The 14,001-nt window shown below is 40.3% G+C and overlaps 1 protein-coding gene across 1 annotated transcript in view; it reads right to left on the bottom strand.

Annotated features, from left to right (window-relative positions):
* Positions 1 to 1,014: 1,014 nt before the first annotated feature.
* Positions 1,015 to 14,001, bottom strand: part of LOC126281669 (myrosinase 1-like) — a 37,511-nt gene continuing 24,524 nt past the window's right edge. The window contains exons 9-11 of the mRNA XM_049980820.1: positions 6,021 to 6,155; positions 5,826 to 5,932; positions 1,015 to 1,302 (exon numbers count right to left, since the gene is read on the bottom strand). Of these exons, the coding sequence (XP_049836777.1) occupies positions 1,176 to 1,302; positions 5,826 to 5,932; positions 6,021 to 6,155 (369 nt within the window). The 3' untranslated portion in view covers positions 1,015 to 1,175. The remainder of the gene's footprint in view (positions 1,303 to 5,825; positions 5,933 to 6,020; positions 6,156 to 14,001) is intronic.

The raw sequence follows: 14,001 nt of genomic DNA on the forward strand, positions 1-14,001 counted from the left end.
AATATTTGCTTTATTTATCGTTGCAATTGCTCTGGTCTCTATCAACACCTCTGTTACAGCAGAACTGTTATGTATTACATGTTGAATAATTTCAAACATGCTCCGTAGCCTCATTCTGTGCTCACCATTGGATATGTCCACATCAGTAGCTAGTATATGTCGTTCTATTTCCTCGACATCTTTGACGTTGGTGATTACTAATGACGTCTCCTCTGGGTAGTACAGTCCTTCTGTAAGAACGAATCTGCGGTAGTGACAAAGTTTGGCTTTGATAGACAGCGATTTGTTGTTGTACATATTTTTAAACACAGAGCGAGAAGAGGTTTCATAACGACTAAGATCAACGCTAAGTAGACTTAATGCAGTTTCTCTCAACGAGTTTTATTTGCTACTCTTTCGTTTTTAGTGTTTCAAATAAGTCCAGCTAGGTATTTCAAGTGTTTAACTTGTTTGATATCGCCGTACGTGGTTGCAATAAATGCAAAATTTGGCCTCTGGGACTCTACGTACTGTGTATTTTTGAAAGGGATTTAGACTTTAGTCCTGACGGCGGTCTTATGCAGATTTTCTGACTGGCTTCAAGAGTCTTAATAATTGTTGCTATGTCGTCAGCAAGAGCTAGGCACTTTGCATTGACTCGTTTACCTTTCTTTCCCGTATTTCTTCCATGTTTATCTGTCTCCCGCCTTCTGGGGGTCTTATCGAGTACTAGGTTGAACAGCAGGGGCGACAGTCTATCATCCTATTTGTACAATTTTTCCATTTACTTTAGTCTTTAAAAGGAAATGTCCTGCATTTTTGTATACATTTCGACTTTTGTGTAAACCTTCCTGCAGACTAGAATATGTGTGTTCGATATTCTTTACGTGACCAGTCTTACGACGGCAATGTTGTTGTCTCCCAGTTGTTTTCTTACTTCTTTCAGCAAGTGAGTCTATGAGACTATTATAATGCAGCTTTCGCATGCTCTTACTACTCAATCCTATAACTTCTGAAATAAAGAGGAACAAGACATCAAAGTACAAAGTTTATATTTCGAAATTTGTTTACATAGGAAATATATTGTTGACAATACATCTTTTACTTTATTTCACTGCACTGTGCTTTGTGACTGATTTAACAAAACACTGCGTTGACATACTGATTTATGTCTTGTGTGGTGAGTGCGGAACCTCCTACAGGTTGTACTGGCTGGGCAGCTGCTTGGTGCGGAAGACTTCTGCCATAAATCCAACTGATTCCTTGGGTGTCCTCGTCCTGTTTGGACTGCTAGTATCCACCTCGTACAGCCCGAACGTAACCCTGCATTGAGAAATATAAAAGTGTTCACTCACTCAAATGTCACTATGCGGCGATGCATATGTCAAAATATGGGACAATCACTTACCCTCAGAGTATCAGCTGCTACAGCTAGCTATGTTGTACTGTACAAGACATTAACTACGAATCTTGTTCCGTTCAGTGTCACACTCGGTTTTGCGTTTCCGTATTCCCCACATTCACAAACTAAGTAGGACCGGCTAATAATAAGTGCTCTCAATTAATTTTAGTTTTGTTTTGGGTTTCAAATATCTTACCTTACCAATACTGGTAGCTTGTTGAAGACATTTGCATGGCTTAGTTGCGTGAATTGTCGGTTAAGCCGGCCGGAGTGAGCGTGCGGTTTAGGCGCCACAGTCTGAAGCCGAGCGACCGCTACGGTCGCAGTTTCTAATCCTCCCCCGGGCATGGATGTGTGTGATGTCCTTAGGTTAGTTAGGTTTAATTACTTCTAAGTTCTAGGCGACTGATGACCTCAGAAGTTAAGTCGCGTAGTGCTCTGAGCCATTTTTTTAGGCTAAGCTTATACAATTATTTCTAACTAATGATGTTACCACAAACATATAATGCGACAGGGATATTGAGTTAGTCCAACAACCTAGACGCCCCTTTCCATGATGTGGTAAGCTTTTAATAACGAGGGACTGTAACTCATAAATAATTGAGCTGCTGGCTGAAAGTCCTTAGCTGCGCAGATTAAAGCGGATATCTCCGTGTACAGCTGCACTACCATCTATAAATCGTCAGGTAACAAGGTACACTTTTCTTTCACAATCAACACGAAATAAAACAAAGGGAAGAATAGGGAAACAGTTCGTGCGGAGACCAACATTGTATACACGCTCACAACAAAAAAGAAATCAGAGACGGCATTTATATCAAGGAATTCTGATTTCAATTAAATTCAGTTAGTGTTAAGAGGATACACATTCAGCAACAACATAATTCAATGTCAACTTAATCTGCGGTGTAGTATCCTCTACACAACGTCACACAGTAGCAGTATTGTGTTCATATGGATCAACAGGAATGACTTTCCACCATAATCGATATTAATCTTGACCATCAACATAAGAACATTCAAAAATGTCAATTATTTGTAATTAATATGATACATCATTTGAACAACAAAGAATTTATTATCTACGTTAAATAGCGGCCGAATTCTTCTTGAATACTGTGTGGAAGCAGAACGTCCGAAACAGTAACAACAAATACAAAGGTGCGTGTGTTATGGTTCTGTACGATTGGCGGTTAACATCATGAAATATCCCACGATACAAGTGTACCCGAGTACGGTAAATTTTAAACGATTAGTTAACTGTAGGACGCTGCATGCAAATGACAAATTGTGAATATTCTGATAAAAAGACGACTCTCCTGGTTTTTGTTTGTTACGTGTGTCATTCTGAAGTCCTTTCCCCTTGAAATATAACGCCTCTGTAAAATTTTGCATGTCTGACACTCCTAATTCAGGTAGCGATGCGTCGCTATAGCATTCCGCTGGATGTTACAGCCTCTGATGGATGTAAAACCGCTGTAATCACTTAGCTGCTGCACACACCGCCATACCTACTAATCAGGCAGGCGTGTCGAGAAAAATTTTACCCAGAGTTTAGTGGCCTGCTTCAGCAACTGAAGAAAATGAAACTCATTGACCCAGAAGCGAGGTACTGACGTAGATCGTTGGGTCTAATAAAACGACGACAGTCACGGTAATAACCTCTTAGCTAAAGTGCAAGAAACAATTAAGAGATATTTGTATTCCTCTAACATGACTCCTGAAACTGAAACATTTAGTTATGCGTAAACAATGTTATTTCGTACACCTTAGATCTGGGTTGGCGTGTATCGATAACTATGAGTGTTTTTGTGAGGTGAAAAGTAGTGCTGTAGCATATGATAAGAGTATTAGCATGACATGGTCCAACGTTTGTCTGGAAGCACTGCCTTGCTTATACACATGTTACTGTTCACTAATTTTAAATTTTACAAGTCAAATCCCATAAGTGTTTTACCTCCGCTGCTTTAAGATGCAGTATTCTGGGTCAAACGAACATCCAAGGAAGTGAAAAAGGAAGTTCGAACCTCAAAGGGACAGAAATTTCAGTTCCTGAGCCCGGTTATTTGTTGCTGAACAGTAAGAGCGGTAGAGAAGACACGACTACCTCGCAGAATTAGGAGATCACAACTGTTGAAAAGACGGGAGATGACATGAATGCTGCTCATGGATCAACGAAGACAGATCTTGTACTACAGATGGCGTAATGATGTCATAGAGCATCATGACATCACTGATAGAAACTATTTTCATCAAAAGTAATCAGTCGTAGTGAAATGTAGATGCAGAATGCACAAAAACCGTCCAGAAACGCACGTGTTTGGAGGAAGTGATACCTTAACTGCAGCAGTATTACAAAGTAAGAAGTAATGTTATTCAGTGCATATATAGTGTCCCACCTTCAGTAGTCGATGTGTAGGTTGAAGATAAACGGCATATATATATGAAAGGAAAAAAAGGAAGACAAGCATTTAACTTACGTTGATGACGGAAAAAAGCTCCGACTGTGGAAGTTTCAGAAGGAAACCCCGTGTCCTTTTAATGAAACAATGTTGGTACTCCACATAAGCAGCTGTGCCATTTCGTACGTTAGCAGACCTGTGGAAAGTGGTAACCCGAAGAAATGGGGAATGGTTCTAGCAACGATACGTGCTTCAAATGAGGAGATTCATTGACATAATCAACATCGACATGGGGTGTATTGTTGGGGTCCGGATAATGCGAAAGAGCAGCTGGCCGCCTGTTCGCGTGGTACTGCCGTAATCGTCCGTAGAATGTGGCTGAATGAGAGTGATACCACGAGGTGGCGACAAGGTGTTGGACAGCCAAGTCTCTATAGCGTAGAGAAAATTCTGCTCTGTAAACCATGAACTATGGCAATCTGTAATGGATTACAGTGCTTGTGCATGCAGAAGTGTATTTAAGCACACTCTACAGCACACTCTGCCGAACAACAGTCTCTGCAAATGACCTCATTATCGTTCCATGTTGAACAATTCATCGTTATTTACGATTTGAGTGGGTACAGAATCATCGATACTGGATCCTAGCTCAGTATGAACGTGTGGTCTGGTCAGATGAATGTCTCTTCTTATTACACCGTCATACCTGGGAACGGCTACTCAAGACATCCACAACACTGCATACGCCGGCCAGTGTGCGCGGTATTATACTATGGGAGGCTTTCATATAGACTGCCACGGAACCTGTGGTGGCAACCGAAGGCACCGTGACGGCTGTGGACTGCCTAAACGTATTTGAAGGCCATCTGTATCTTCTGACGTCTGATGTCTTTTCTGACGACGATGGCATATTCCCCAAAAGGTAACTGTCTGTGGTTCAAATGGCTCTGAGCACTATGGGACTTAACATCTATTGTCATCAGTCCCCTAGAACTTAGAACTACTTAAACCTAACTAACCTAAGGACAGCACACAACACCCAGCCATCATGAGGCAGAGAAAATCCCTGACCCCACCTGGAATCGAACCCGGGAACCCGGGCGTGGGAAACGAGAACGCTACCGCACGACCACGAGATGCCGGCTAACTGTCTGTGCCACAGGGACAAAATCGTGCTGTAGTGGTTTTATAAGAGTGACTGTGAAATGACCTTAGCGTCATGGACAACAAATTCGCCTTATGGGAACCCAGTGGAATACATCTGGAACGCTGTGGTCGGTCAACTCCGCGCCCGAAAACCACAGACCCGTAAGTTACGGGAATTGCGTGTCGTGTGTGTGTGTGTGTGTGTGTGTGTGTGTGTGTGTGTGTAAACGTCTGGCTCTACATACCTCCATTGAAGTAGCGGAATCGCTACCCATTTGGAAAAAAAGTGCTAATAAAGTGTCTGAGCAATTAGGTGTAATACGTGCATCGCAGTCTCTCAGTTATCTAGTTTGTTTCCACAAACGTTGCTAGAGAAATATGCTGCCGAGACCGATGCAAGATTGAATAAACGCCTTTCCGATAGGTTACCCCATTGTCAAAATTAAACAGTTATACCAGCAACATTTCGGTCTGTCTGCAGTGGCCCTTTTCAGGGCGTTTAACTTGTTACCGGAGGAGGATTGCTGTATAGATTGTCGAAACGTCGGTTTTGTAGTTATTGTAACTCTTCCTAACACCGAAACTATTTTATTTATACTACTAGAGATATTCGATTCACTTTGTAGCGACGTAAAAGTGAATGTACCAGCACATGGCACTTTACCACAGTGTTGTAGAGTAGGTATCACCCCTCTCCTTTTTCTCTCTTCTCTGCGTCATAAATTTTTTTATCATCTTCTACAATCTAAGTGAAGCCTTTCAGATAATATGGTAGAATAATCATTTCGGCACTGCTTTGTACTAAGCTCACAGAATGGCGCAGTGCTTTATTGATTAGTACGTATTGTTTATCTGTATTATTTCATCTGTCATGTAAAAATACGTCAATTACTCACGTGAATCCATTGTTCCATTCCAGGGTGTCCATGAGACTCCACGCCGTATATCCTATAACCGGAACACCATCAGTGTATATCGCCTCTAAGACGGCTCCGAGGTATTCCTACAAGTAATACGGCATATTTCAGATAATGAAATGAGTTCCGGAAGATAAAAAAGGTTACTATACTAGTGTGGAAATTACTACTTACAGTATAGTACTCGATGCGGTCAGTGTCGTTGCGTCCTCCGAGATTCAAGTAACCGTTCTCTGTTATAATGATCGGATATCCTGGATATTGATTGGCAACCCAGTTAAGTTGATTCCGAAGTCCCCAAGCATGATGCTGAAAATTAAGATACTTGTTATATAAGTTATTCTTATTTGCACCTGTTTGCACAATACGGATGCTCAGCTGTTTTAGTTCCATAATAGTTACAATGTGGTGTCCTTGTAGTTCACATCCTTTTGTTCTAATACTCGTTCGCATAGAAAAACATCTAAATCGGCTCATAATTTAAAATGGAAGTAGTTTTTTTGCAGGTTCTTAAAGGTAGTAACACAGAATACTAATTCCAACACGTTTCTTCTCTCGGTAACTCTTAGGTCTATAGCGAACACTAATGTATGTGTGTAGGGAAATTTCTCAGAACAAAAAGTCTGCGTTAGTTCCATACTAAGATAAATTTGGGAGAAGTGCCACCAGCATAGTACAATGCCCACTGATAGGAACTTTACGCCACCACCTCTCTTCCTCTTAGTAACTGCTTCTTCAACCAGTATTCGAACCGGTTACCTCTGATGTGATTGCTACTACGCAGGCGTGCGTTGGCAACCCCGGAACCTGAGTGGGATTCTCTGACTATCAAGTCGACACTACTAACGGTCGTTCTGAATAACTTGTTTTTTATGTTTCACTTATTTCCAGTGCCATTCCGTACCTTCCTGTGTTCGATCACATGACGAATAATATTACGTATGAGATGTGTACAGAATGTAGTCATAATTGTTAACAGTCCTTTGGTATAAGCTGTAAAATAATGTTGGCATTAAATTACATTTTGTTGTGTACAAATAAGCTCTTCGTGCGGTGTATTTCATGTGTAGTGACAAATATTTTAAGTGTAACGTTTATTTTCAAGTTCGTAATTTAGTGTATAACAAATTTTCTTTAAGATTTTACAGACATTTACGAGCCATTTAGCAAAGATAATTAATATTACACTGCAGACACTGAAGATATTAATAACAAGCAAAGTATATTCTCTTTTTTAAAACGTACCTACTCAAGTGCTTCGATGTAGTGTATAGCTCCTACTAATTCCTCAGTTATTTGTTTTTCAAACATTATACTGATTTATAAACAGTTCTTTATATTGGCCAGCGTTACATTCTATTACACATATACAGGGTGTTTCAAAAATGACCGGTTTATTTGAAACGGCAATAAAAACTAAACCAGCAGCGATAGAAATACACCGTTTGTTGCAATATACTTGGGACAACAGTAAATTTTCAGGCTGACAAACTTTCGAAATTACAGTAGTTACAATTTTCAACAACAGATGGCGCTGCAAGTGATGTGAAAGATATAGAAGACAACGCAGTCTGTGGGTGCGCCATTCTGTACGTCGTCTTTCTGCTGTAAGCGTGTGCTGTTCACAACGTGCAAGTGTGCTGTGGACAACATGGTTTATTCCTTAGAACAGAGGATTTTTCTGGTGTTGGAATTCCACCGCATAGAACACAGTGTTGTTGCAACAAGACGAAGTTTTCAACGGAGGTTTAATGTAACCAAAGGACCGAAAAGTGATACAATAAAGGATCTGTTTGAAAAATTTCAACGGATTGGGAACGTGACGGATGAATGTGCTGGAAAGGTAGGGCGACCGCGTACGGCAACCACAGAGGGCAACGCGCAGCTAGTGCAGCAGGTGATCCAACAGCGGTCTTGGGTTTACGTTCGCCGTGTGCAGCTGCGGTCCAAATAACGCCAACGTCGACGTATCGTCTCATGCGCCAGAGTTTACACCTCTATCCATACAAAATTCAAACGCGGCAACCCCTCAGCGCCGCTACCATTGCTGCACGAGAGACATTCGCTAACGATATAGTGCACAGGATTGATGACGGCGATAAGCATGTGGGCAGCATTTGGTTTACTGACGAAGCTTATTTTTACCTGGACGGCTTCGTCAATAAACAGAACTGGCGCATATGGGGAACTGGAAAGCCCCATGTTGCAGTCCCATTGTCCCTGCATCCTCAAAAAGTACTGGTCTGGGCCGCCATTTCTTCCAAAGGAATCATTGGCCCATTTTTCAGATCCGAAACGATTACTGCATCACGCTATCTGACATTCTTCGTGAATTTGTAGCGGTACAAACTGCCTTAGACGACACTGCGAACACATCGTGGTTTATGCAAGATGGTGCCCGGCCACATCGCAAAGCCGACGTCTTCAATTTCCTGAATGAATATTTCGATGATCACACGAAACATACAGTAGGCGGCGTGGATTGGCCTCCCTATTCGCCAGACGTGAAACCCTGTGACTTCTTTCTGTGGGGACACTTGAAAGACCAGGTGTACCGCCAGAATCCAGAAACAATTGAACAGCTGAAGCAGTACATCTCATCTGCATGTGAAGCCATTCCGCCAGACACGTTGTCAAAGGTTTCGGGTAATTTCATTCAGAGACTACGCCATATTATTGCTACGCATGGTGGATATGTGGAAAATATCGTACTAACAAAACTGTCGGCAGAATCAGGGCTTTCAGTCGTCAGCGTCCATGATGACAGAATCAAATAGGAGTTTAAGTGCCATGACAGGCGGCCGGAATTGTATATCCCTAAGTACTTCGCCGTAGGCCTGACGCGCGACGGTGCTTGGTTACTAGCGGTGTAAACACACAACACGCCACTATCCACTCACTGGTAGTTTCTCGGACACAGCAGTTTGCATGAACGACTGCCTTGAATTTCCTCATTTAATATCGAAACAAAAGAAGACAGACGAATGAGGATTGAAGTTTTACGTCCGGATTACAAGGTAAGTTAATTGGAGATGTAGCTTTGATCAGATTTATTACTACTGGAGGGGAAGGAAGCGGCCAAGGCCATGTGAAAGAAACACTCCAGAGCTTGCATGGATGACCGCACAAATCCGATGACTGGATGCCTGACCCAGGAACTGAACCAAGGTCTCTTGAATGTGAGTTCAAGGCCTTAGCCATGACATCATCTCGGGTTTACAGACCTGATTTTGGTATAGGCACTGCCATTTTATAGCTAAGTCGATGCACAGTAAACAGGGACTGAAAAGAGAGGGGTGTTACCCAATATTACCTGTAATTTTCGTGGGTAAAATTTTAGTACAATTCGGAAAGCGAAAGTGTATATTGCTTATGCGCTATTACGGCAGACATCAGACGCTTCCCTCTACTGTTCGCTTTCTTTGTCGCTTCTATACAAAACTGCACACATGAAGCACTATCGCTGGCATATTTTGTTTCGAGACTTTTACACAAAACTGCACAGAGAAAGCAAAAACGCCGATATGTTTAGTTTGAGGGCGCAGATTTAATGAGCTGTGGAAAAGTCTGAAAGATAATGGGAAATGTTTAAGTGACTGCAATGACTAAGGTTCTCGTGATTCTGTGTTAATTTTCTCAAAAATTCCTAGCTCTGGCGAATAATCGCTAACAATGGAGACGTAAAAGTTTTCAAAAACTGGGAGTCACTTGTACAATTCAAATTCAAGTTAATAGTTTGCCAGTGTGCGAAAACGCATCTAACGATGACTCAGAATTTTTGTGACAACGTGAGGAAACTCACTGAAGAAGGGATATGTTAATGTAGAGCCCAAAATACCGCGGCGTCGGTGAAAGCTCGGTCACGCCACGCCACGGAGTGTGTGTCTGGACAGTACCATTTAAATTCCTACTTCCTACTTCCAACCACGTCGGTAGCATAAAACCACGCACGGCACTGTTGCGTTAGTTACATGTGTAAATCGACCTTTTATCAGTGACTGTGTGTTGTGTCGTAGGGTTGTGTCTGCTGTTAGCTACTACTACCCCGCCGGACGCGGTGGACTCGCGGTTCTAGGCGCTCAGTCCGGAATCGCGTGACTGCTACGGTCGCAGGTTCGAATCCTGCCTCGGGCATGGATGTGTGTGATGTTCTTAGGTTGGTTAGGTTTAAGTAGTTCTAAGTTCTAGGGGACTGATGACCCTAGATGTTAAGTCCCATAGTGCTCAGAGCCAGCCTACTACCCCACGTCAATACAGATGCTTAATTTCGGTCGGAACGAAGTAGTGAAGTGACGAAAGAACTGCCACATCAGATTCGGTGAGTAGTGAAATTGTCAGTGTCGAGTTAAAGTAGTAGCGAAACAGCAAAGAAGACTAAAACATATTTTCGTAAATATAGCTCCGATTTTTCAAAACTCGGGATTGTGAATTCTGGTACTGAGATACAGCCTGCATCTCAGTGGAAGATTCGTTACGAAACGCTATGAAACGTACGTATCATACTATCAAAACTTGTAACGCATCTATCAACTAAACATCCTTCATGTACAGGGAAGTCTCCCAATGTCTTTTAAGTCATTATTAGGAATTTTTCTACAATTAAATCCAGCGCTTAAAACTTTTCAAAGTGGAGCGTACTAACAACAGCCATTTATTACCTACCTCTCTTAACTTCAAATAAGGGGTAAGCTTCACTCTGTGCTAGAAGAACTTCGCACACCTGCAGGAAAAGTTATAAATTTGCTTTGTTTGATGAAGAATGTAGCCAAAGAAATAAATGAAATGCCTATGGAAATAACTGATGATATATCTCAAAATGTGAAAGAACCCCTCATTACTGGCTTGAAAGAAAGCGAATATTTTTCGCTGCTTCTTGTCGGGAGATAAAAGTTTTCCTGGTCAGGGTAATTTTGGTCGACATTGAGTCGAATGCTGAAGCACAACAGTTGTTTCGGCTATCTTTTCCGACAAAAACGTTTGGTGAAGGGCTTTTCAAATCGGTTGACAAACCTGTGGAAGAAACTGAAGTAGATTAGAAAGAGTGTAGGTTTGACAACTGACGGGAGTGTGTGAGGTAGCATTTATAATAGCTTAGTCGACAAAGTTAGCATCGAGAGGCTATTGAACATAAAGGTTTTGACGAATGTCTCGTAAAGATCTTGGCAATGTAGTAGAAATCGACAACTTTATTTAACAAAGTTTAGTGGCTGGCGAGACTTGAAGTGTTGTCAGGACTTTATTTACTGGTGGAGATTGTGATCGATGAAAACCGTTTTAGGCAGACTGCATATCTGTCGGTGTCCTCGACATTCTTGAGGGCAACGACTTTCATAAGCTTATTTTGCAACACAAACTAGAAGCAATGATAGGGAAGCTTCAGCTATGTGCTTAAAATGTGGAACAAGATCCTTGGACGTATTTCCAGTCTTATATGACTTTCTGGGAACCAGCGAAAAGAAAATCAATAAAACAACAGCTGCAACCATACTAGGTCAGTTAAAATCTTTGAATTCCAGCTTTAAGTAATTTAAAATTATATGTTTTCTTGAATATTATGCAAATAATTTTAGTAGGTCTAATTGTAAACATTAAATTCCCTTAAACAGAAATATCATTGATAACAGTTAATTTCCCAAATACTACATTTTGTATAACTAATACTAAAGAACTTTAGTTATCTGTTGTATACCATAAGTACATGTATTCTTGTTCATTCGTATGAGTGTGAAATCCCTTAACTATACGTACTAGAGCAGTATTTAAGCCTTTTCATTTTTATTTTCGGAACTATTTCCCTAAAAACGAGGGCGGAATACAATGCATCAGAAATCTCTTTGAAAAATGGTACCAACAAAAAATTGAAAATGTCATCAAGTAATGAAGACTAGTTAACTAAAATAACACGTGTCAATTCTGTAAAATCCATTTCTGAAACAACACCATTCGTCTCGTTCTGGATAAGTGCTCGGCAATAGTAGGCAGCAATTGCCAAAATTGTGCTGAGACAATGACTGGCTTTTCACCAACCTGTTTATGTGAATGATACTTCTCAGCTTCATTTTTTGGAAAAAATCGGTACAAAAATCGACTAAATGTGGAAAATGATTGAGGCTAAAATTAAAGATACTGAGTGTGAACAAACAATATAAGAAACCTTATTGGTTTGTTTTAACGTTGACCACTCGACTTTGAGTTTATATATTGTAGTGACAGTTAAATGAAGACAACAAAAACCTTGCCTTTATAAAAGACAAATATTTTTCAATGCTTTTGGGGGATGTACAGTATCATTTAATAATTATGCCTATTGACATCGTGAATATGATTTATATACGAGGAGTGACCTAAATACACAATGAATAATTTTATTATTAACAAAATTAATAGTTTTAAATTGAATTTTATTAAATCTTCTTCAACGTTGAATATGGAAGCATTTCTTGAAGACTTATTTTAGAAGGGCGTTCAGCTGCTCTGTCGTCACCCTCTCAATGTCTGCTTCGGTGTCAAAACTTTTTTTTAAGCTCGTTTTTAGGTTTGGGGAGAGCCAGAAGTCGCATGGTGATAAATGTGGCGGATGTGGACTGACAGAAACACGTTTTTCGTCCAAAAGCTCGAGAATCAAAAGTGAGATGTGGCATGGCACACTGTCGTGATGAAGAAGGAAGCTATTAGGCAATCTTTCTGGTCTTTTCCTTCTTATATCGATTCCCAAACTTTGCAGTACGCGTCTACAGTTGTCCCCCGTGGAACGAACGCTCATACAACTATGCCCTCAATATCGAAAAAAAAAGAGTATGACTTTGAGATTATATATTAACTGCCGTGCCTTTTTAGAGTGAGAAGATACACTATTTTCGTCTCAGGGTCTTACTCAAGGACCAAAATTTAAAATCCAATTACAATTTCGACATGAAGGCCCGATATGAATAAAGACGAACCTGAATTCCATGCAGACGGACACACGACTTCCCTTGTGTTCATCATTCAAAAGTATGGGAACATAATTTGCACTCACTCACTTCACATATAAGTTATCGGTTAAAATGCATTTCACGGACCTGAATAAATTGCTATGACTTTCAGTAAGCGCCAGAATATTTATTCCCCCGTTCAAATGGACAATTTTTGCCACTTTTTGCACATTGTCTTGTTGTTGTGGTTATAGGACGTCCTGAATGTTGCTCGCTCGATTCTTTTCCGCTTTTAAATCGCTCATATCGCTTGCAAACAATCTTCAGCGTTAGAGTATTATCGTACGCCAACTAAACAACTAAAACATTTCATGAGTGTCTTTGGCACGTCTTTGCAATTTAATGTTAAGGTATTGTTCAAAATCCAAGATGCGTAATGGACACGGTAAACATATCACATTGCTAACGTCTGTAGACGCGGATTGACGACTCAGAACATGTTCCACTTTGACGCTGCTTGTCTCAACGGACCAGGCTTTCGGACAAATTACACCAAATGGTTCACTGTATTGTTTGACCACACCGTATCTATGTATGTCGCTTCTATATTTGTATACTTGTATATTCGGTTACTGGGCCTCTAATTTTTTTTTTTTATAAAGTAGGTGGTCTGCAAATCTAAAACTTTTAGAAACTACTGAACTATTCATTGACACCATTTGTGATCCTTCTTTTGATTTTTTAGTTCAGCAAATTATGTTTGCAAGCTATACATGTTCTTACCATCTTTTGTTATTGTAACAAAAGTCCAACCAAGACGTTCATTACAATCGCAAAACACGGTATTGGTTACTCAATTTGTATAGCTGGGACTGTGGAAAAAGAGACTGGAAAACAAAGAAGACAACTTATAAATATATATTTAATCATTAAATTCAAGGATAACTTTATTATTAAGTTTGTGAGCTTGTGAAATGCACTTACTGTGCACTGATAAAGTGCACAGAACTAATTAGGCTTGTTATCTATCTTTGAGGTAATAATAATAATAATTACTATTATCATTATTGTTAACTTTTCAAAAAAATTATAAATAACTGCAGGCTTAAATTATTAGAGGGATTCACAAAATACTAAAAATGTAGGAATAAATAAATTAAAGGAGATTGTGATCCTATGTCGCATATTATGCACTGTTTCTTACAAACTATTTGAAAAGAGATTGTACATGAAAAACAGTT

The sequence above is a fragment of the Schistocerca gregaria genome, chromosome 7, assembly GCF_023897955.1.
Source record: "Schistocerca gregaria isolate iqSchGreg1 chromosome 7, iqSchGreg1.2, whole genome shotgun sequence".
NCBI lineage: Eukaryota > Metazoa > Arthropoda > Insecta > Orthoptera > Acrididae > Schistocerca > Schistocerca gregaria.